This window comes from Chenopodium quinoa, unplaced genomic scaffold (genome assembly GCF_001683475.1).
Source record: "Chenopodium quinoa cultivar QQ74 unplaced genomic scaffold, ASM168347v1, whole genome shotgun sequence".
In the NCBI taxonomy this organism is placed as follows: Eukaryota; Viridiplantae; Streptophyta; class Magnoliopsida; order Caryophyllales; family Amaranthaceae; genus Chenopodium; species Chenopodium quinoa.
In genome coordinates this window covers 860,696-883,511 of record NW_018742879.1, presented here as the reverse complement: position 1 = coordinate 883,511, position 22,816 = coordinate 860,696, and the positions used below count along the sequence as shown (strand labels likewise).

The 22,816-nt window shown below is 35.2% G+C and overlaps 2 protein-coding genes and 1 long non-coding RNA gene across 3 annotated transcripts; all 3 read right to left on the bottom strand.

Annotated features, from left to right (window-relative positions):
* Positions 1–3,753: 3,753 nt before the first annotated feature.
* Positions 3,754–5,238, bottom strand: LOC110726225. Its single transcript, XR_002512348.1, has 2 exons — positions 4,110–5,238; positions 3,754–3,931 (listed from the first exon to the last, which is right to left on the bottom strand). It is a non-coding gene; the product is annotated as an uncharacterized LOC110726225 (long non-coding RNA).
* Positions 5,239–7,255: 2,017 nt separating this feature from the next.
* On the bottom strand, positions 7,256–17,619 carry LOC110726366 (diacylglycerol kinase 1-like). The gene is made up of 8 exons (XM_021905839.1): positions 17,304–17,619; positions 15,050–16,607; positions 13,890–14,256; positions 13,091–13,167; positions 11,953–12,072; positions 9,816–9,980; positions 8,922–9,059; positions 7,256–7,688 (listed from the first exon to the last, which is right to left on the bottom strand). The coding sequence occupies exons 2-8, from the start codon at positions 16,205–16,207 to the stop codon at positions 7,536–7,538; spliced, it is 2,178 nt and encodes a 725-aa protein (XP_021761531.1). The 5' UTR covers positions 16,208–16,607; positions 17,304–17,619; the 3' UTR covers positions 7,256–7,535.
* Positions 17,620–19,383: 1,764 nt separating this feature from the next.
* On the bottom strand, positions 19,384–21,851 carry LOC110726365 (40S ribosomal protein S19-1). The gene is made up of 4 exons (XM_021905837.1): positions 21,640–21,851; positions 20,888–20,978; positions 20,055–20,238; positions 19,384–19,757 (listed from the first exon to the last, which is right to left on the bottom strand). The coding sequence occupies exons 1-4, from the start codon at positions 21,721–21,723 to the stop codon at positions 19,685–19,687; spliced, it is 432 nt and encodes a 143-aa protein (XP_021761529.1). The 5' UTR covers positions 21,724–21,851; the 3' UTR covers positions 19,384–19,684.
* Between the last annotated feature and the right edge of the window lie 965 nt (positions 21,852–22,816).

Here is a 22,816-nt window from a genome sequence, read left to right as displayed (position 1 = left end):
ATTATATGAGGGTCCAAACTTTTTCCTAATCAGTTAGGAACTTCTAGAACCCTCTAGAAGGTTCTAATCTATTCTTCCCGAAAAGATAAAGATCAAAAAGTTTCATATGATAATCTTTATCCTGTTTGAATTCAAAGACGTTCGAATGTATTTCACGATCATTATTCCATAAAATATCAAATTTCGTACAAATTAGATTATTCTTTAAAACTAGCGCACAACGCCAGGACCAACGCACCGCAATGGTCCCAACACACGACGACAAAGCCAGCGTGACATGTGTTAGTTTTACTTCCATTCAAATTTTGATCTTTTTTCTGATCGTCCAGACTCTCTTTTTTTCTTATAAATAGAGTTCATTTTCCCCGCTTTTAAATCAGTTAGAACCATCAATCATAAGCATTAACCACCTAGCTCCAATTATCATCAACAACCTTATCAAACACCTATCATCAATCCTTATCTATCATCCATGTTCTTAGCCTTAGCCTAAACACATCCTTGATACCCTCCCAAATCAATCACAATACCTCATTCACGATATTCGAATACTCTAATCCATACTCGACGTTGCTTTCGACCTCGCTGTGAAAGGTTGATAGTTCTGAGGGTTTGGTCCCAAATCTATATTTCAATTCATATTTGATTTATTTGCTTTATTGATTTAACTTTCTTGAATCTTAATAACGTGTGTATTAATTTAATAGCAAGAAGGTTGAGTGAGGCATCAAAGTGAGTAATTCGATTACTTAATTCTTTTAATTTTAGAGTAGAAATCATTCTTATAATGTTATATTAATTCCTAGTATCATGTTTAGGATGTTGTTATGATTTCTATGTTTAGAATAATGCTTTGATTTGATTATTAGTGACATGCTAGGATTTGTTATTAATCCGTTTAGTATCATGCCTAGGATCTCACTACTAACGATGCTTTGATAATATTTTATGATGATGATTGTTGTGATACATGCCTAATAAGATAATTTATAATTTGATTTAGGCTAATTTGACTTTAATTTAAGTGATCGCCAATAATAGATTTGATTGTGCATTAATAATCAACCAACATTGATTAAACAGGTTTAGGATTAATTTAATGTATGTATGTTGATCGAAAAGCGCACACGAATATCATAAGAATTAAGTAGAGGCCTATTTAGGGCGAGTTCAATCTCTTTTAGGTTGGATTCGTACCATCATCCCCAAACATCCAGTCATGGTTACAGACCATTATGGAGTTATCTCTGTGATCGTGAATGGGGTGTAACCTTCACCTCCGTGAACGGTTTAAAAGTTCCTAAAACTTATTGGCGACTCTTTTTCTCTAGCTTCTTTTCCTTAGAACGCCGCCATGCCTAAAAGCATGAACCATAGTAGGGCTCGAATTGAAAAATTCTTATAGTTTTTGGCGACTCAACTGGGGAGGATTTCTAAATTAATTCCTGAATTCGTTTAGCAATTGATTTAGAATGAGTGGATGAGACTTGAAAGATTATTCTAGATATTCATGTGCGTAATTTTGATTAACATTGTGGTATAAGCATAAAAAGGTTCACATTGGAAAGACCATCCGTAATGCGTCAAAAACATAAGACTTACACGTAGGAAAGGCCGAAAATATTTTTCACAACTAAAATCGAAAAAACATTACGAAAAATTGGAAAAAAACATCGAAAATAGAAACTGCTACAAAGCATCAGAACCATCGCGAGGCATCAGTTACCAACGCCGCGCGACAGCACTGTCGCATCGCGACAATGCTGTTGCCGAACGTTGGACCTGCCTTCCAGCGATACGATCTGGCGATTCTGCGCCAAAATTCTGTCTTCGTCCTTCGCCTGATTCTAGTACTGTCTTGACGATTTTACCTCCTAATTAAGTTTTTTCGACCTTTCTGAACGCATATGTGTTTTACTTATGGTTTTAGCCCTTGAGAATTCACGCTCCGTCCACCCTAATAAAAGCTCCGTGCAATAATGGGTGCATCTGAGCTTGTTGAATTCACCAAAGTATGGAGTTGAGTTTAACTCACGGGGTCCCGTTCATCATGCCAACCCTTCTAAGGTAAGGCTCCGCGCGATGCATCCAGACTCTTAACCATAGACCCTCTTGAACACCATAATCCTTGACCTTAGAGAACTAGAGCCATGGTTTGGTGGCAAACTCATTGCATCATGTAGTGACTACTTGTGCATATCTTACTTGTGCATACCTTGTTTATGATTAAACTAACCCTTTGATTGTGGTTAAACTAACCCTTCGTGTTGACTTGTTTCTTGTACATATGTCTATACATACTAACTCAAAGGACTTTGCTTAATTAATTTGGTTATAAATATGAATCCATAAATTATGAATATGCTCGAACCTTGAAGACTTTAGGCTTAAACCTTCGAAAGAATTATTGAAAACAGATCGTCATAATACTCCAATACTGGTGTATTACTTCAACTCTGTGGCGTAGAACGAGGGCAACCAACGCATCGTGACAGGGTTTTCGTGCCGCGTTGGACCCATCGTACCGCGATAGTACCATCGTTGCGCGATGGTTCGGTTTTTTCTTTCCGAGTCTTCACATCGAGTCCCGCTATCACGATTAACTTGTTTAATGACAGCATTTGGTCTTTTCTTGGTCTCGTTCGAGTCAAACCACATGTCTGGTCACATGGTCATGACACGAGTCTTGTAAATATCACTTCCACTCACGAGTCTTTGCACACACTTTGTACATACTTTCTTCACACCATGGCCATGTCTTAGGTCCATGCATGAGTATCTTTTCCGTCATTCGAGTTGAGGGTCCTTCTCATTCCCGGAAATTACCATATTCTTCCACAAATACACCCTTCCTTCTATTGTTATATATTAACTTATTATTATTGTTATAATTATTGTTCTTGTCACTATTATTATTGTTCTTATTATTATTGTTGTTGTTATTATTATTATTATTATTATTATTATTGTTATTGTTATTGTTATTATTATTTGTATTATTATTATTGTTGTTGTTTTTATAATTGTTATTGTTATTATTATTTGTATTATTATTATTGTTGTTATTATTATTATTGTTATTATTATTAATCATGACATCAAACCCGAACCCTTCCTCCTCCTCTAGGAAAGCCAAGTCAAAACGTACTAGTACTAGTAGGGAATTACCAAATTCAAACACTTCAATGCCCTCCCCTAACATGCCCATTCCGAACACTTCCACCCCCTTCTTTCATCCCCAAACCATGGAAGGATTCTAACAATTTGACAATATGACTCCTTGGACTATGTCTAGTTTGGGATTTCAACAAAACCAATTCTCACCTCATTTATACAGCTCACAACATGAATTTTCTTATCCTACTAGTTAAGGTAGCCAAACACATGCCGCCCGGTCGAGTGAACAATCCACCCAAATGCCAAACACCCAAATTCCAAACACATTAGAATGGTGTACCGAAGAGGAACAAGCCGCTACCAACCGAAAGAGTTATGTTTGGGCACATTTCACTAGTAGAAAAAAGTAAATGGCAAGCGGTTCAAAACCCTAATGGGAAGCGGTTTTTGATCCGCTCGCGATTAGGGGGCTTCCCATTGCCACTTTAAATGGGAAGCGGTTCAAACCGCTTCCCATTTGTAGGGAATGGGAAGCGGTTTAATGCCTGAACCGCTCCCTATTATGGCTTTAAAAAATAAAAAAAATAAAACAAATTATTTTTTCACAGAAATTGATACATAAAAATAAAACATATGTATAAAAATATATATTTCCATTAATAATTAGTTGTAATATTACATTATAATTCAACACCAAAAAAAATACAACTAAAGTCAACACCACCCTATTCTGCCACCACCGCAATCGATGCCACCAGCCCACCACCACAACCGACGCCACCAGCCCACCACCGCAACCGACGCCACCTCGCATCTGGAACATTAAAAAAAATAGCTCAAAAAAATTACTCATGAAAATAGAATATGAAATTTGAAATAACATAAACATAGATTTAAACACACAAAACCAGATCTAAAAACATAAATCCCATTCAGAAATTCATATAGAACATGTAATTTGGAAAAACATAAAAGTAGATCTAAATTCTTACCTAAAAACTACAACTCCATGGTCGAATAATAAAATAAATCCATCCACCAAACACCACCACCCATACGCACCACCACCTTCGAATAATCTCGGGTTTTTTATTCGTTTTTTTGCTCGAAAATGAGGGGTTTTTGATTCGTTTTTTTGCTCGAAAATGGCGGTGATAAGCTTGAGAGAGGAGAGGATGAAAATAAGGGGAGGCTTGAGAGAGGAGATCAGGAGAGTAAGAAATGGAGGGAGGATAGAGAAGATATAGGGAGAAAGAGGCATGAGAATTCTGAGAGAGGAGAGAGGAGGAGAAAAGAGGCGTGAGGCTGAGGGGTAGTTTGTTTGTTAGGGTTTTTTTTTTAAAGAATGGAAACCGCTTCCCATTACAATTTTGGAAGCGGTTCACCCTAAACCGCTCCTCATTTGCTTGTTTCAGTTTTTTTTTTTTTTTCTTGGGTGTTTTTGGAAGCGGAATTTCAATAACCGCTCCCCATTTGAGGCTTCCCATTTACTTTTTTCTACTAGTGTTTTCAATTAAGTAGAGATGGAACCAAAGCCAAGTGTAAGACATGTAAGAAAATTTACTCGGCCGAAACCAAGGGAGGGACGGGACACCTTACTGGACATGTAAAAAAATGTGGTGAACCATCTAGTGATCCAACCCAACCAAAAATTTCTCAATTCCATCCACATGGCTACATTTACAATTATCAGAGAGATAGGGATGAGTTTGGGAGAATGTTAGTACATGCCAAACAACCCTTTCTTTTTGTCGAAAATGATCCCTTTAACAATTACATTAACCGAGTACTACAACCCCAACACAAAAAAATCTCTAGAAAAACTGTCCGTTCGGTTGCCATGAAATATTTTCAAGAGTATAAATTGAAGTTATATGATGAGTTGAGTAATCTTACTTGTAGAGTTTCTTTGACCGCTGATGCATAGGATAGTGGTTACGGATATCACTATTTGTGTGTGACTTTTCATTGGTTGGATAGTGATTGGTTATTACAAAAACGCATTATCTATTTTAAAATGCTTGAATACCCCCACACCGGTCTTAATATTTCTCATCATTTAATGCAAGCTATTGATGCATATAATCTTAGGCCCAAAATCATGTCTATGACTTTTGATAATGCAACTTCTATGACATTTAGTACAAATTTAGTTAAAGCACAATTGACCGATGTAATATTAGATGCATTTGTCATGTTCTAAACTTGTGTGTGAAGGATGGGGCCCAAGCAATTGGTCCATTTTATCACAAAATTAGAAATGCTATTATGTTTATTAACAACTCTAACATGAGATTTCAGAAATGGAAAGCTTTTTGCAGGCAACAAAGGATAAAGGGTATTAAAATCAAAACGGATTGTGCAACTAGGTGGAACTCCACCTATGAAATGTTGAGTATGGCAATCGAGTATAAGGGTCTATTAACAATTTTTTATAATAAAAATTTCCACAATTTGCTTATTAGATGATGATTGGTCTAACTGTGAAAAATATATACAGTTTTTACAATTATTATATAGTATGAAACATTGTTTTTCTTCTGTTTATAATCCTTGTGCTCATCTATTTCTTAGCAATGCATGTTTACTGGCACAACTTTTTGGTGAACACCGATCACAACACAATTATGATAGATATCTTCCATCAATGGAGGAAAAATGGCGTAAATATTGCACTACTCTTCCTATGATTTATACTTTTGCTTTTATATTAGATCCAAGGCAAAAGTATGATGACACATTTTCATTAATTGATATTTATTTTCAATACATGAAATTTGAAGATGATGTTGAATCTTATAAAACTAATGTGACCAATCAATTGTTTGCCTTATATAGAAATTATGAATCTAAATATGGAACCGTGTCTCAATTTGCTCCTTCTCAATCATCCACAAATGTAAGTAAAATGGCCAAAGGTTTATTTGCACAAGCTGCACATAGGGAGTATTAAATTAGTGAACTACTACACTTATCACCATTTATATTTAGTATGAAAGAAACTCTTTTGGGCTTATTTGTGCTCGGTCTAGTAAAGCTTATCATCAACGAACATATCGGTCCGTTTATCAATATCCAAAAGGTATGGGGCCAATGATTTGAAGAATGCAAGACGTTAAGGATTTGAAGATATGTATGAAACAAGTAACCCAATAGAATTGTGAAATTCCAAGTAGGGCTCATTTCACATTTGGCCTTATGTTGGAAGTCTAGAGCAGGATCCAACAAGGAAGTTTGTAACCAATAAGATGTGACACATGTGAGAGGCGGTATAGGAATGATAATTAAAATGTAAGGAGTTGTCCCTTGAAAAAATAAAGAGAATTATTATTACTTCATGTATAAGAGGTGGACTAGTCCACCAACCCATTGTTTTTCGATGTGACTTATCTAAGTTTATACATAGTCGGTTACTTATTCGGCATGGTGTTAATGCTCGGCCTAGCAAAGTTTATCAAAACATAACAACTCAAGACACTGTTGCTTAATTCATGCACTATTTTGCGCTCTCTATCTCTCTTTTTTTTTTTTTTTTTTTTTTTTACAAGACATGTGAAGTAAATTAAAATAGCTCCTACTTCGTGAAATGAAGGCAAAGAAACTCTCTTTTTCGGTGGAATTTTTGGCAAAATGACTAATTCGGTTACTTCATCACTCTAAGAGAGTCTCCAACCTTTCACTTTCACTCAACTCCTTTTTTAAGCAAGAAGTATAATGTTCAAAGTCAATAAGAAAATGAATTCTCAATCTTAATTTTCTTACTCAGAAAATGCGTCAACTTATATAGTTGTACTTTTGCATTAGTCAACAATCTATCTATAAAGTACTAAACATAAAGTACGTAGTATAATTTAGTCCTAGACTTCAGAGTTTTAGGCAAAATTAGGGCGCAAACATATGAACCTTGTGGATGTTTACATACACAAAGGCAGCTTAAATAACAAATAACGGTTAATTGGTATCTTATAAGAGGTACCACTTTACTCCAAAAGGGGTAAATCATTCCCCCTCTGTCCCGTACTAGCTGAATTTAACGCAACGTCTTATCGACTTGGAAGCTCAAAAAAACATTCTTCCCCAAAATGAAGAGATGCTAAAAATAGAAAGTAATAGAGATGATCTCTGGCCGAAGTTTGCATTGGGATATAAAGTTTCTACGGAGCTGTGACATTTCTTTGTTCATAATCTCTTTCAAAGAATCTACAATGAGAACCATTTTTGTGTAAAAAAAGAGATATACTGTACATACCAGATAATGCATTCAGCAATCAAGGGAAAAGAAAAACAAAAATTCCCCTCAAAACACAAGGAAAGGATTCTTGAGAGAAGAGCAAACCTTACATCAACAATCTACAACAGAAAATAAGCTAGCTATACACCAAAAATTTCATAATACAAATTACCGGTCACTGGAAAGACTATGAGGACAAACGTAATGCCATTTCTTGTAAAAGAGCTCGCTTTTGTGCAGCATTGATAACATGACTGGATTCGGCATTTTCCAATACATCTGTAAGTATCGAAGCAGCATGACCAAGGGGTTCTTCACCTGCCCTCTTCAACATGAACGCCTGCAAAATTATATTAAGCACATACAGGTTAAAAAATTGTCTTAGCATAGCAGTAAAACTCAGTGAAGGGACTCCCATGAAAGCCAAACAATAGTCTTGCTGAAAGCAATCACATAACAATATATCATATTACGCAACGAAAACTGGTCATGTAAGAAAATAGTAAAAAAAAAAAAAAAAAGAAGAGAATGCCCTTTAAGCCGAAAACAATATTTGGAACAAGAGAGTGACGGAAGCAGTTACACAAGAGGTAAGAGAAGTAACCTAAGTAAAACAGGAAACCAGATGTAAAAGGAGAGTTCAGTTGAGAAGGTATCAATTTCTAGAAGTGGCAATATTTCTTCTCTGATATATCAGCTATTACACTTCCTTTTTCTAATACTTTTCCCCATAAGCAAGGGTTGACAGGAGTTACCTTCTTGTTCCTATTTTCTTTCTTTCAAAATGAAAGAGAAAAAACATATCTTCTTAACATTAGACAGAAGATTTTGGTGCCTTTTCAGTGTACAGCTGTTCCCCCCCCCCCCCCCCCCCCCACACACACACCCTTTTTTTCCCTATGCGTATCTTAAGATTCTTAATTAAAGCAAGAAATCAACAACCAAACCATTATAGCATCATTAAAAAAAAAAAACAAAAAAAAAAAACAAACAAACAAATAACTGTCGTTTAACTAGGCTCAGATATTGCAAAACATCAGGTACATTTAGATCTGTTTAAATTTTCAAACCTTTCATAACATGGGCCAATATATCTTTCCTGATAGCACACCATCAGTTCAGTCTTGCAAGGACTACACTCAGTCATTTAAAAGTCTCTATTTTCCAAAAATTGAACCCCCATTATATCAATCATTACTCTTTAATCCCAACAAGGGTCTTTGCCGAAGCTTGACAACAGGAAAGTCGGACCCTTAGATCAATTACTTCTCCTACTTTAATAAAGTAGGACCTTAGTCTTCTATGTAATAAAGGTCACAAATCTCACATTCTGAACAAACCAGGTCTTCAAAGATTCAAGCAACCTGAATACTTAAAAGAAACTTTAGCAAGGACTTCCAATAAAGTTCACCACCAAGGTCACAAATTACCCAAATAAAAGAATGTTCAGAAGGACAACAAATTTACTAAGAGCATCTGCAAGAAGTACATGCTTTGCATGCAATCACAAATGCACAATAGAGTAAATCGGGGGTTGGGTCGAGGCTACCCAAACACATAGAAAAGGGGTTACCTGGCCATGATGAGAGATTTGTAATGTACAAGGTTGCTGAAACCATGGCTCCCCATCAATCTGCACAGGCAATGCAGCAAATAACTGGATCTTGATGGTTTGCCCTTGTGCAAGCCTCTGCGCTCGGGACAGCCCTACCTGCACCCCAATTGTTTAAACACTTTTTTATATTATTAAAGCTATTAATAAGACCAATCCAAAGTAACATGCAAAAATTTCAAGTCATTCATAGAATTACTATAAAGGAAAATCAATAAAGTTCGAAATTATTAGAATTCACCAGATACTGCAAGACAAACTCTAAGAAGATAATTAGACAAAATCAATACTTTTATCTATGTTGAAATAGATAAAAGAGCCAACATAAGACAAATGAAAGGAACCTTATATTTGGAAAAGAATGGGGGGAAAAAAAAAAAAATCAATGCCTACTGAATTGCGGAGGGGAAATTTCTCAACCAGTGGACCAGAAATTCTTGCAATTAAGCATCATTTGCTAAAGCAAAGATAAAAAAAAAAATGGTAAGCTGATATGGAGAAAATACGCATGAATAGCACAAATCTGTTGTTTTTGGTGTTCAAAGCAACTTGTTGCCTGACTGGGAAATCACTACTATCTGATTAGTTCTCTGAAATTAGAGACAGAATATCTAAATCTCCTATCATATCTATCCCTTCTGAGACTTCTACATACAGCAGAAGAGATTAGAGACATAAATCCTCATGGTGTAAAAAATTGAACATCAAACCAAGAAAAATATGACCCAGGAAGCAGGCATGCGGTGGACAATTCCCTTTTCTTAATTCTTCTCATTTACAAATCAGTATATCACAGGAAAGAGCGGCATCAAACTGAAAGACAACAATGCAATATGAAAGAAAATGCCACTTTACCTGAAGCTTTCCCAAATGCCATGTCCCTGATATGCTCACAACTTCCAAAACCTTATCATGCATTGATTGAGGATCAAATTTTCCAAAGTTTTCATCCTCATTATGCCACAAGTCCACACCTCCCATGTAACTTCCAATGTTTGCTACAAGAACACCTTCTGCGTCCTAGAAACAGCAATGTATTAATGCATGAACATATGTAGACTTGTAGAGGCAATCAAAGCGTTAAAAAGAGATCTGACAATATAGTGGAAAAATTCACAAAGGATACCAGATAATAATTTAAGTAACTTCCAGAATACGAGAAGTTTACAAATAAATTAATTAAATCAATAATAAAAGGAAAATAAATCTGGTCAAGTAATATATGGACCGACATCTGCCAATTTAAAATTCCAGCTGACTTCAAGTAAAATGAAGCAGAGCCACGCAGACAAATTATTTCCAGATACTACTACTGTGGAGAGTGGAACTGTAATGGACCAGATTTCTCTACCCGAAATTAAGCACAAATAACAGTAATTTAAGGCTGAAAGCTTGAATGTTTGATTGCTAATGGTTGGACGATTACAAGGGGTAGTAGCTTGAGGCTACAAATCTCCTAGCAACTTGAGGTTGCAACTCTCTAAAGTTTCCTCACTTAATTTTTCCTTTTCCCTCCTTTCCCCTCTTACCTAATAATACTAAACTTCCCAAAATGCCCCTCCTAAAGCTAGTATATTACAGGAACATGTACTCTCAAAAAATGATAGGGTAGGCCAAGTGGCCCCATAAAATATAAGAAGTGCAGTTGGGAAGTCTCCTACCAAAATTTTAGCACTCAATTTGTAATGTAGTAGTAACTAAATCTCAGTAATAATGTAATGTTGTAAAGCTTTTGTTAATACTTCCGCATGGTCCTGAAACTCCAATGATCACCATATGCAGTCTAGCTAGAGTCATTCTAAAATATGGAAAAATGCGGACAAAATATATGTAGTTGCAAAACCAAAACCAACAGTGTCCAATCAAAGCACTAATGATCCCCTTAGACCCTGTGAGAAGACCAGGAACATAAAGGAAGCCAATGAGGGATAAGATACCCAATTCCTATAATGATAGCATAATATCTAACCACTTCTTAAGATATGAGATGACCTGCTTGATTTACAATTCTTCTTGAGACTTTTGTAACCAATCAAAAATCCAAAGAAAGAAATCTATTATTTTTAATCCACGTGGCTCATCATGGTGAAAACCACAGAAGTCATCCAATCAATTATCTTAACAATTTCATGACTTATATACAAGTGGAAGGTTGAAGAGGATGATGCTGATCTTATCATGATGATGGCTGACAACTCACAGAGATTCAAGTCAGCCATTAAATTTAACGAGTAAGACTGGTCCATGACTGAACAAATGCTGCAGCAAGTAAACCATCATGTCCTATCTCCTTCCATCAATTCTCAATCACTTAAAGCATACCGAAATCTACAGCGTGGAATTAATGGTACCCTACAACCCAATAGAGCAGTTATAAATTATGTAGATTGGAAAGTGTAGAGCACCCTTCCAATGAGGTAAGACACAAAGATTACATATAGGGATGCAAAGCTGAACATCAAAGGTATCCCAAAACAATAATGTGGCACACGTACCCCAAAATGGACTTAGCCCTAATTACCCATATCACAGCTTGAAACAAAGAAGGAACCCCATCAAACTCTTTGTAACAACTAAGACTTAGAATAAGTCAATCCATTGATGAAAAAAGATCCATCACTCAAGTTACTAAAGGGACGGGGGATTCAACTAATCAAGTAGGACTTCAGCAAGTTATAAGTGATAAGCAGTTTAAGTGAAATGGGTTATTCTTAGGCCCCATGAGCAAATAAAAGTTTCCCCAATATGATACAAGTTATATATTCTCTGTCTCATTCCAAGAGACAGCATGTCTTCTACTCATATTTATCCTCCCTCTACTGGTACATAATTATTTCATTCCTATTACTTCTATACATTAAATTATTAAGAATATAACAGACTGTTAGGACCATTGGATCCTACTAAGAAACTGTAGATTGGAAAGTTATAAAAGCTTATAAAGGAGCAAATAATGGTAGCACTCCACATCAAGTTCAATCACCATACTCACCTCAGGGACTTCAATCTCAACACCATCTACCTCTACACGAACTTGCCAAGGGAAATCTTCAAATATCCTGTCCATGATAATCTTAGCTCCTTCTTTAGCATAAAGGACTTTGTTCATAAACTGCAAAAAACAATTAACAGCTATCAGCCAAATAGATTATAGTCATTATCTGAATGTAGGGCTCACATAACAATGGCAACAAAATAATAAACTATCATGATTTTAAAGTTACATAAAAGTACTCCATAATCTCGATATTTTATCAGGGGATGGGAAGATTTTACAACCAAAAAAAAAAAAAAAAAAAAAAAAAAGATGAACTCTTCCATAGATAAGCATCCTAAGTCATTCTTATGAAAAGAAACCTGGTTGCAATGAGTCGATGCCAAAGTTACATTCAAGAAGAAAATACTGAAACCATATAACATGCCAAATAATATCTTGGATATTAAAGAGTCATTCTTTTCACCTAAAGAACATTGACCTAACTTATTTAAACTTGTTTATCGTTATGAACTTATTGCCCTTTATATGACCCATTTTTGTTGTGAATTGAATTTGTGTAGCCCTTACTTGGAACTTATTGGCCCATATCTGAGCTTTATTCTACACTTTTTTTTGAAGGTGAAATAATCCTAACCTTCCCTTTTCATTACTTATCAGACTTATTGGCCTTTATCTAAACTGAATTTAATTCTATGCTGTACATGGTACCCGAATCTTAACTTATTGGTTGCAGCCTAAACTTTGGCTGCCCAGCCATAGTTACTGCCAGTGATCACATCCATTCAAAAATCAACAATCAATATCTCTGACAACATAAATAGTTTCAACAATGACAGTTTCATAATATTGCAGAAGTACCTGCACCCAGATGTGAAAAGCATTGTTGCTTATTGCAACATGTAGGAAAGCACAGCATTTTAGGAGCTAGTGTGATGAGGATATTGCAACATGTAAAAAAAGCACAGTATTTTAGGAGCAAGTGTGATGAGGAGAGAGAGAGAGAGATTAAAGAGCCATGAGATGAGGGAGTAGAGAGAAACATGTGCAAATGAGTAAACATTGCATTGTATATGAAACTATCATCGAAGAAAACTACTGCAATATGAGAAAGTATAGCAAAAAGGTTGCTTACCTGGCTGTAAAACTTCTCAGGATTTTCTTCCCTCATATTATGTATATCTAAAGCAACTTTCGCATCACAACCAACCCCTGTGATGCAACAAATGCATTAATAAGCAATTATAACAATATATTGTACAGCACAACAATCACATCAACAGATAACATCATCAAAAGACGACTAGCCACAGCATATGAAGCATTACTTGTATCAGCTTCCCCATTAAACTGAACTTTTTAGGGTTCACAATGGTGAAGAGTAAGAGAAACTGTGGCGAGGAACGATGTAAAAAAATATATGTGTATAATTTAAAAATAACAAAAGAATCTTAGGTTCTTGCAATAAAAAAGGTTATAGTTTTGAAGAAATGGCACACAGAACTAGATCAGCAGCATACCACACATGCCTAGCGAATAAAATTTCTGTAAACTCAAAATTTTCAAGCTTAGGCTCTTTTCTCTTCACCTAAAAAACAAATTATTATAGGGAAAAAAAAAAAGAAAAAGTTCAACGAAGCTGCTCTATGGGTAACCCAAGTTCAATTTATAACTACCATAAGTTCAGATCAGTCAAATTCAGCTCATGGGAATACACCCTTAGTGTAAACTTGAGGCCACATTAAGAGAGATAGAAGTCTTAAATTAAATTAAAAAAGAATAAATAATTGCGAAGGTATTGTATCCCAGAACAAAGTAAATCCATAGAAACTTATTGCTTTTCCATAGCAGTGAAGTGCAAGAAGCTACACCATGACCACTTAACTGTACAAAGTAGGAGGAGGAAATATATATGAGACTCAGCTTTGACCAACCTAGATAATTGTTCATATATTTGGGGGGTTGAAGTTGTTTCCCCTGCTGATTCAAAATTGTTATCTTCCATCGGTCAAGAATGGCCACTGCAGCATGCTCTATGTCATGCAATACGCTGCAGAGACCTCCCTGCTTCTCAATTGAGCCAAGTCCACCACCCCAAGAAAGAACTCTTGCAAGATCATTTCCTGTCCCTGCTGGAAGAATTGCAACTGGGGGAGGAGAAATAAAATTCTGTTTATCTATAGCATCCAAAACCCAACCAACAGTTCCATCTCCACCACATACAAGAATTCTAAAGTGAGGCACCTTTCTGAACATGTACAAACCAACCTCAGGTCCTTGATTTGGGCCCAACTCAATAACCTGCAAGCATGCAAAAAAATCTGAATATTAAATGAGAGATCCAGATCAGCACAATAAAAAGGAGGAAATAACAAAGGTTTAAAGAGCAGAATAGTGGCATTACTCTTAATTCCTCATCTCCTCTACCCACATAGCATTGTTTAAACCCATGGAATATTGTATATTATTATTTACAAATAAAGGTAACTAACACGAAAAAAATCAGAAAGATTAGGCAGCTTATTGAAATTATGAAGAAACACCGATTGTAATTAAAATTCCACCCAACCACTCCTAATGAGGCCACTCTGATGGGAAATCAAGCTTCACCACTCGCAACACTTCCTTATGTCTTCTATGCTGCTCCCAATGTTCCACAACGAACTTTTACATTGACCTTTCAGTGTTATCACAAATTTTAACAAGTATCTATTTAAGTTATAACCATACTTTGTCACCTTAGTGATAATAATAAAAGATTATCATATATAAATACACCAATTATCTTGTAGAAAAATTGTAAAACATTACTATTTGAAAATATATAATTAAAAAAAAAAAAAAAAAAAACCAACATCATCTTACACACTAACATTTGTTTTCATACATTAGGAAAAAAAACACAGGGTTATCAAAGTGGAGTGTAGCACCATTACAGATTATCCAGGATTCCAGGCATAAGTAAAAATCTTACACACAACAAACCTCTGGAATAGGAGAGAAAGGGCTATGCAAACCACTTTATTTTAGAAGAAAATGACAATCATTCGGGAAAGAAAATAAAATAGATTTGAAACACGATGTAGCGACTAACCTGAACTGGATTCAGTAGCATATTCAAGCGCACACGAAGCGAGTCTCCTTGCTGAGCCCCACTCTTCTTATTGAGGAACACCAAGAGAGGTCTTGAATCAGCTGGCAGATCAAGAATGACATATCTCTGTTTTTGAACAACCTGGTCATCTTTCTGGGTTATTGATGTACTTCTCTTAAAATCAGGCTTTAGATCTGTATGTTTATCTAGATCTCCATTACAATTCTGATCTCCTGTGCTGCCACTACCATTACAATTGTCCTCCATAGTATGTGATCCATTTACTGTTACACTAGTACCTGAAGTATTATCCGTTGATGTATCACATGCACTGCTTCCACCTCCCAAATCAACAAAGGAACCATTTTTATATTTATGCTTTTTGCTTTGACTTCTAATGCGTCCGCGTACAGTGGAAGCAATTTCATTTGCACCTTGAGTAATTGAGCTCAAAATTCCACCAGAAGATTGCTGGCTTAATTCCCTGACAAAGAGTGGAGATAAAATCAACCTTCTCAAAGGACCGAGATCACAAACATCACCAAATTCATTAGACATGCTGGTGTGGCAGTCAACATGCACTAGCCTTTGGCACCATAGGCAACACCATATAGGAGATCCACTCAGAAAAGAAGCACTACATGGTTCTTCACAATAACTACAGAAAGAAGTTTCATCAGTTTGATCTGTAATCTCTATCCAGCGAACAGCCCATTGGTGAACAACATGCTCATATCCTAGCATTGATACACGCTTGCAATCCTTGTGTGCGTTTGAGGAACAGCCTAGGTGAGAAGCTGCTCCGCAAATGCTACATCGGTTATAAAAACTGTCTGAAGCCACCATTGGTCCAAGAGTTTGTGAAGGAGTAAAGGATTTTAAGCAGACACAACAACTCCCATTCTTTGCACGTGTTACAGGTTCCAAATTCCATGAATGTGGAGCTTCAGGCGCTTTGTTCCTTGTCTTCGGATTTTTTTTGGATCTTGCTATAGCTTTCATCCAAGTCAAATTGATGTTTCTTCTCCATTGAAAAGCAGTGAATGCTATAGTCAAGATTCCAACCAGGCCAGCAAGAAAGCAAGAAAGGATAAAAAAGTGTGAATCAGACACTTCACTTGCATTCTTGCCAACCAACCATTCAGACAAATCATCCATTCTTCTTCAACAAAAAATCTTTTGCAACATAGAAAGGCCAACGAATACAAAACTAACTTCTACAAAGAGCGAAGAGGTTCAGCTCCAACTCTCAATTACATTTCATCAATCACCTTGATAACTTACTACTGAATTTCCAAACTAAAACCAAGGGAACAACCAACATCACATATTCAGTCACCACTCAGCCCACATCAAACCATAACAAAGTAACACTAATCTGAAAATCTCCGTCCCATCAGATATTCGCAAAGGATAGTCTCTCTATGTTGTTGCTTTTTGACTTTCCTAGAGTTCCAACAATCTCTTACTTCCACGCAACCAAAAAAACTGGTAGTACTTAAACACCCACCGGATCTGAATTACCCCCAAAGCAAAGGTTCGATTGAAACAGAAAATCCTGCAATACAAATAATTAACTTATCACCAATTGCTTATAAATGTATAGTGTGTACGAGTGGCATCCAAAACAACATTAAGTAATCAGCTCAATGAAACCAATTATGATTCCTAGAAATGGAGAACAAAGAGAAACACAAGAACTCAAAAACACGGTAATTTGATTTCTTCATAAACACACAATGCCGATTCTGGCAAATTCGGCAATACAAGTCATAACCCTAATGCTCATATGAAATTTAAAGAGCATAATATAGTCTAGTAATCCGACAGCCTCCTCGGCTACTACTACTGTAATGGAACATATTGAAGTATTGAACCAATAATGTAGCATCAAAAGTTCAAAATGCTAGTCACAATACACCAACTTCATCGCAATCACTACAATCAGTAAGTAACACAAACATAACTCCCAAGTCCAATTTCTGCTCTAAAAATAAAAACTCTAAACCAGCTTTGATCAATAAAACTCAAATTAATCTTCGCCCTACCATATTATATAACAAAAATCAAACAAATGCTACCAAATTAACAGCAAAATTTCATGAAAACTAGTAATAATTAACACATGAACCAGAAAATATTAACAAAATAAACCTTCGATCACTCAAACAAACGGCAAAATTATAACCAAAAAGGAAAATGATTCTAATTAATATATAATGATACAAAATCATAAACAAGAAGAAAAACTAACCACAAATTGGGAGCAATCAGAAACCCTAAATGAATGCCGAAGATCACAAAATCGAAAATTGGAGGAAAACTTTAAGAAAATGGAATCAAATTAAAGCAAAGCAGTATGCACTTAAGCACGAAAGGAGGGGTAAATATAGATCAAATAAACCTAGTAAAAAAATAATCAAAGGAGGTTTATTTTATTCAGCGAATTTCAAAGCTTTTTCTTTTTCGTATTTTTCGAATTATTCGGTTTTTTAATTTGAAAATTTTGGATTTTACGATTAGTTAAGTTATTTGTTTGAGCAAAAGAGGAGAGAGAGAATCTGAGAGTTTGTCTGGAAAATTGGTGAGGTGGGGTTGGGTTAACAGATACGAATCTCGATTAATTCGAGACACGTGGCTGTCGGCAAATGTGGCTTTTTCGAGAAGGGGTCCTACATTTCGAGAGTGAGATGCTAAATTCCAATTTGTTTGACACGTTAAAATTTGCTGATCAGGTGTGTTACAAATCTTTCAATACAAAAATATAAAAGCAAAAACTAATAGTAGCTTTGGATAAGATAGCTAAGAGTAAAAAACTAAATCAACATAAACATTAGTTATATTGATCGATGTGTGATTTTGGCATGCATTCTTAAATTAATACCACTTTAAGAAATATTTTGATATTTTCAATGTTTATCTACCACCCCGAGGGTATTCGTTAACAAGATCCAATTATAAATGATAATTCGAATTGCTGGTTCGGTTTTGGATTGAGTTTAACAATATTTGATTTAAACTTATTTAGGTTATAAAAGAAGTTACTCTGTATATTGTGATTAGGCAAGTCATATTCAATTTTGTGTAAAATTGGTAGGGAAGTAAGTTAAGTAAGGTTATTGTGAGTTCAAGTTCATATTAGATTGGGTCATAATCAAGTAATTGATAGAAACGGGATTAATTGGCTGGCTAGTCAAGTATCGATTCATTTTTGTTTATTTTTAATCTGGTTATGTCCAATCGAATCATATTTGATTTCAATTGACATGTGTTGATTGACATGCGTTAATGCATTAGGATATAAACAAGTTCAATCTAAAGTCAAGTTTTAAACATATCAAATCAACTTGTTCATTATCGAATTTGATTCCATTTTGCTTTATTTATCTTATTTTACAACGAAGTAATTTAAGATGAACTTCCCAAGTTTATTGGTTCTTATTAAGCAATATTAAAGATCACATCGCCATTATTACATTGTTGAATATATTTGACTAAACATAGTAGTGTGTTATTTAGTGACATAAAATTGGAAATTTTACCTATCCCAACTATCCCCTCTTGAGACCAGAGCTTTCACCACCATTTCTCTATCACCGTGGCTTTTCCCCTCGCATCAAGTCTCTTCCCTCTACCTCATTTATCTCAAATCCTCTCAAAATAAGACCCACAAAAGAAACAAAAGTAATGTAAGTCCTCCACCTTTTGTATCATCAATGGCAAAACCGACGCACAACCACGCTTAACTGTTTCCGCAAGGCAGAATTTAGCCAAACCCTTAAAAAAAAACTCAATAGCACCTCCTAGTTCCTTTGCATTCAAGCGTCCGATATTCATGACACCAACAAGAAAGCTTGTTTTAATTTAATTGTTCTAAGATCCCACAAATTATTGCAACTATAAGGTTGTCGTTGCATCAGATACCAATTTTGAAGCCCCAAGATTCCTATGCAACACCAACGTTAAGTGAGAACCAACTATATCCATGCTTAATTGTAACTCACGGGACTTGCACGGAGAGAACAATTATCTGATTTATTCATTTTCAAACCAGGCAACTAACTCCTTTTTTCCTTGAATGTAAAATCAAATGATGAACACTTAAAAAGCATGCAGGAAATTGGTAAACATTAATTCTACGTACTTCCAACTCTAATCAAGCTGAGTATCAAGACTCAGAGAATTTGATACACTCATATTATCAGGTACATAAGAGGATTGCAAACACGTCATTGTTAGTAGTGACGATGGTGTGTGTCACAGAAGTAGCATGAACAAATCACCTACTACTGACCCGCTGTAACTATCACCAAGATGAGCAAAGTAATACGGAATAGACTTGCAAATATGTCATTGTTAGTAATGAAGATGGGTGTCACAGAAGTATCATGAACACAAGACACAGACAAAATTTAAGTTGATATATTTCATAAAATTAACCCTGTGTCTTTCGACCTTTATAGCAAAATTGACTCAGACAACTAGCACAGCATCACAAAACTAACAAATTAAACATAGGCAATCAAAGGTAGAAATCTGATTTACGTCCCTCTACACCTAATTTCCATTTGACTGGAAAGTAATAAAAAGATTCTGAAGTGATTGATGCATGCGTAGGATCACAGACCAGCTTTCCTACACCTCGACACCAATTCTACCAGCCACTTGATCAAGATCACGCTGGCCGCTTGATGTGATTTTCCTTCCTCTGCAAGATACACACATAATTATCAGTACACTCTCCACTAGCTTTTTAGCAAATTACTACTTGCAAGCAACATATACTACATCTTAACATCCTTATTGGATGTCAAAACACAATTTAAAGCAGCGTCAAGCTGAAAATGCATAACTTCTACTGTTAATGTCATATCAAGAAAAATAACTCCAGTTCAGGATTTCAACTAGAAACAGCTTATATTGTGCCTCAGTTTGTAACTAATTATGTCATGGTGCTCATAGCTATCAACTGTACATAAAATAGCTATAAGCAAAGATAACTTACCCTTTGGGGTCAATTTCAACAATGTTCACTTGCTCCAATTGCTGCAAAATGTGACGGGCAACAGATCCACTGCTCTTGCAGAAATGGGGAGGGCGGCTACCATTTCTCTTGCTTCCTCCATAAATCCTCCTAAAGCCACCAACTCCAAGTCCACCCCTCAAGTAAATCTTCCTTGCCATTGAGGCTGCCAAAATAAGATGATTTTCATTAACTTAAAGGTAATAAATATAAATTATATAAGCATCATAAGCACAATTAGACAGTGCAAGCAATGTGTTCACAATTTTTAAATGATGGAAAAATTAGCATGCACATGTATTTTATTTATTACACTATCCTGCTATGAAAACACTATACATTCAGCTACAAAAATCCATAAAACTACCATCCAGTATAAAATGTAACTGAATGATCGAAGAGAATGACAAAGCAACAGCAGTGTGCAAGCAAAATTTTCACTCAAGAAAGTATCTAAAGCTGTCAATCACAACACCGCATCAAGCAACATACTACTTCACAACACCAACTCTCAAAATGCACCTGATTTTCGTTACTTAGCAAGATTATTCTCTTGAAAGTATGAGCATCTCTTTAGATTAATACTAATAAGAATATGAACTCCTAAATGCTCTACAGATTTTCGCAAAAGTCTGAGAACAAAGTAGAATGCAGCTCCTCTTGCTATTCCAATGAAGATATTCCACCACAAATATGCATTCATTATTTTAATGATTTATTTTTATTAGCAAGAATATAGCAGAATACTTGACCTCATGTACAGATTGGAGTTCAAAGGAAAAAGGCAAAAAACAATGATCAACAAATGCGCTTACCAGCTCTGATGTAATACCAGTCAGGGTCATATGGTGCGAGTTCCTTGAGCTTTCCGGTCTTGACAATGTCAGTCCAGTGAGGCAACTCCATCTACACAGCACAAATCAGAAACATAAGCACCATAACAAAATCTAGCTTCATCAAACATATTCCGACTCATAAGCAATACTCTCATATTAACAAGATAAATGCAGCCACAAAAAATACAACCCTTGCCTCGATTGAAATATCTCTACCTTTATTTATTTAATTTTATGTATAATTTATTCAATTTTAGAGGACAATTTATTCAATTTTTGGGCATAATTTACACATTTATATTACCCAGCTCTTCATTTACAGAACAATACTCGTTTCCAATCCAATGTAGCTCGGATTAAACAAAATAAACTCAATCTATAGCAACTAATACCTTAAAAGCAGAAATCTAAATCAAAATTTATAATTGTCAAATTTGTTCTTTCATATACTCTACCACATAAATCAAACGAGAAAATTTCAACACGAAAGCACAATAACAGCTCTTAAACATATACCATTAAACCCTAAAAATCAATAAACCCTAAAACAATAATCAAATAGGGGGAAATATCAAGCTCAAATCTACAACTAATATTCAAAAAAAAAAAAAACAGATTAAATCTGAATCACTTAATCATAAACAATGACGAACAAAACATGAATCTAATATCATAAAATAGAATCAAATTACACAATCCGAAATCGAAGAAGAAAAGAGAAAGAGGGAAACCTTTCCAGAGCGCTTAAGATGAGCAGCATAAGCTTTGACGAAATCATGAGGAGAAACATCCTTCACAGTTTTCCCAGCCTCCATTGTTGTTGTTGTTCTTCTTCTTCACTCTCTCTCTTACTCTTTCTCTCTCCTCACCCAGGAAAACGAGCGGCTGCTGCAGACGAAATGAGTGAAGCGAGTTTTGTTGGCAAAAGAGAGGAATTTAGGGTTTTGGTTTTGGTTTTAAGACTTGTTTATATGGTCTTACCCGTATTCACTCATTCATTCGGGTCTTTTTTATGGTCCACTCCATATGGGTTGGGTCCATAAATTATTTGTGTGAACCCAGCAAATTAGTTGTTCAGTTTTCAGGCCCCTTTCAATTGTTATTGCTAAGGATCGAACATACAACTTTTCCTACCACCACTGCAACATTCAATTGTCGATATTATTTGACTTGTGTCATGCTCGTGACCATTAGCTAAATTGATTACAATTCTTTTTTATAAATTTCTATCAATAATGGTGCAAATTCATCTTACTATGCTATGAGTACATATTTATACAACAAAATAATAAAAAACAAATATCACTATTGTAGTTAGAAACAAATACCAGACATATGCAATATAATAATAATATATATAGAACAAACATATGATGAACTATGCATTTACCTACTATTTAGTTATCTACACATGCAGATGAATTTACATAAAACTCAAATATGCAAAACATTATATATTGAAATTTTAAAATATGTATTTTTTTTGTTGCACTTTAATTCCAGGAGCTTATTTTGACCATCATGAGTTATGACTATGTTGACATCAAAATAGACATATAATTCAAATTCTCTATTCGCAAGCTTGTTACTTTTTGCATACGCATATTGGTTCCATTATATACATGTATCACTAAAATTGTTCAATATATACTTTGAATGTTATTTATCAATGATAAATGAATATATTTTTCAAATGAGCTCATTTTGATCATTATAACTATGTCGACATCTAATTAGACATATAATTCAAGTTTCCTATTCACAAGTTTATTAGTTTTTGCATATACATATTATTGGTTCCATCATATACGGGTGTCCTTAAAAAAATATACTGGTATCATCAAAATTGTTCAATATAATACATACTTGAAAAAGTATTGGGTACGGACTGCCGCAAGAAAATTTGCG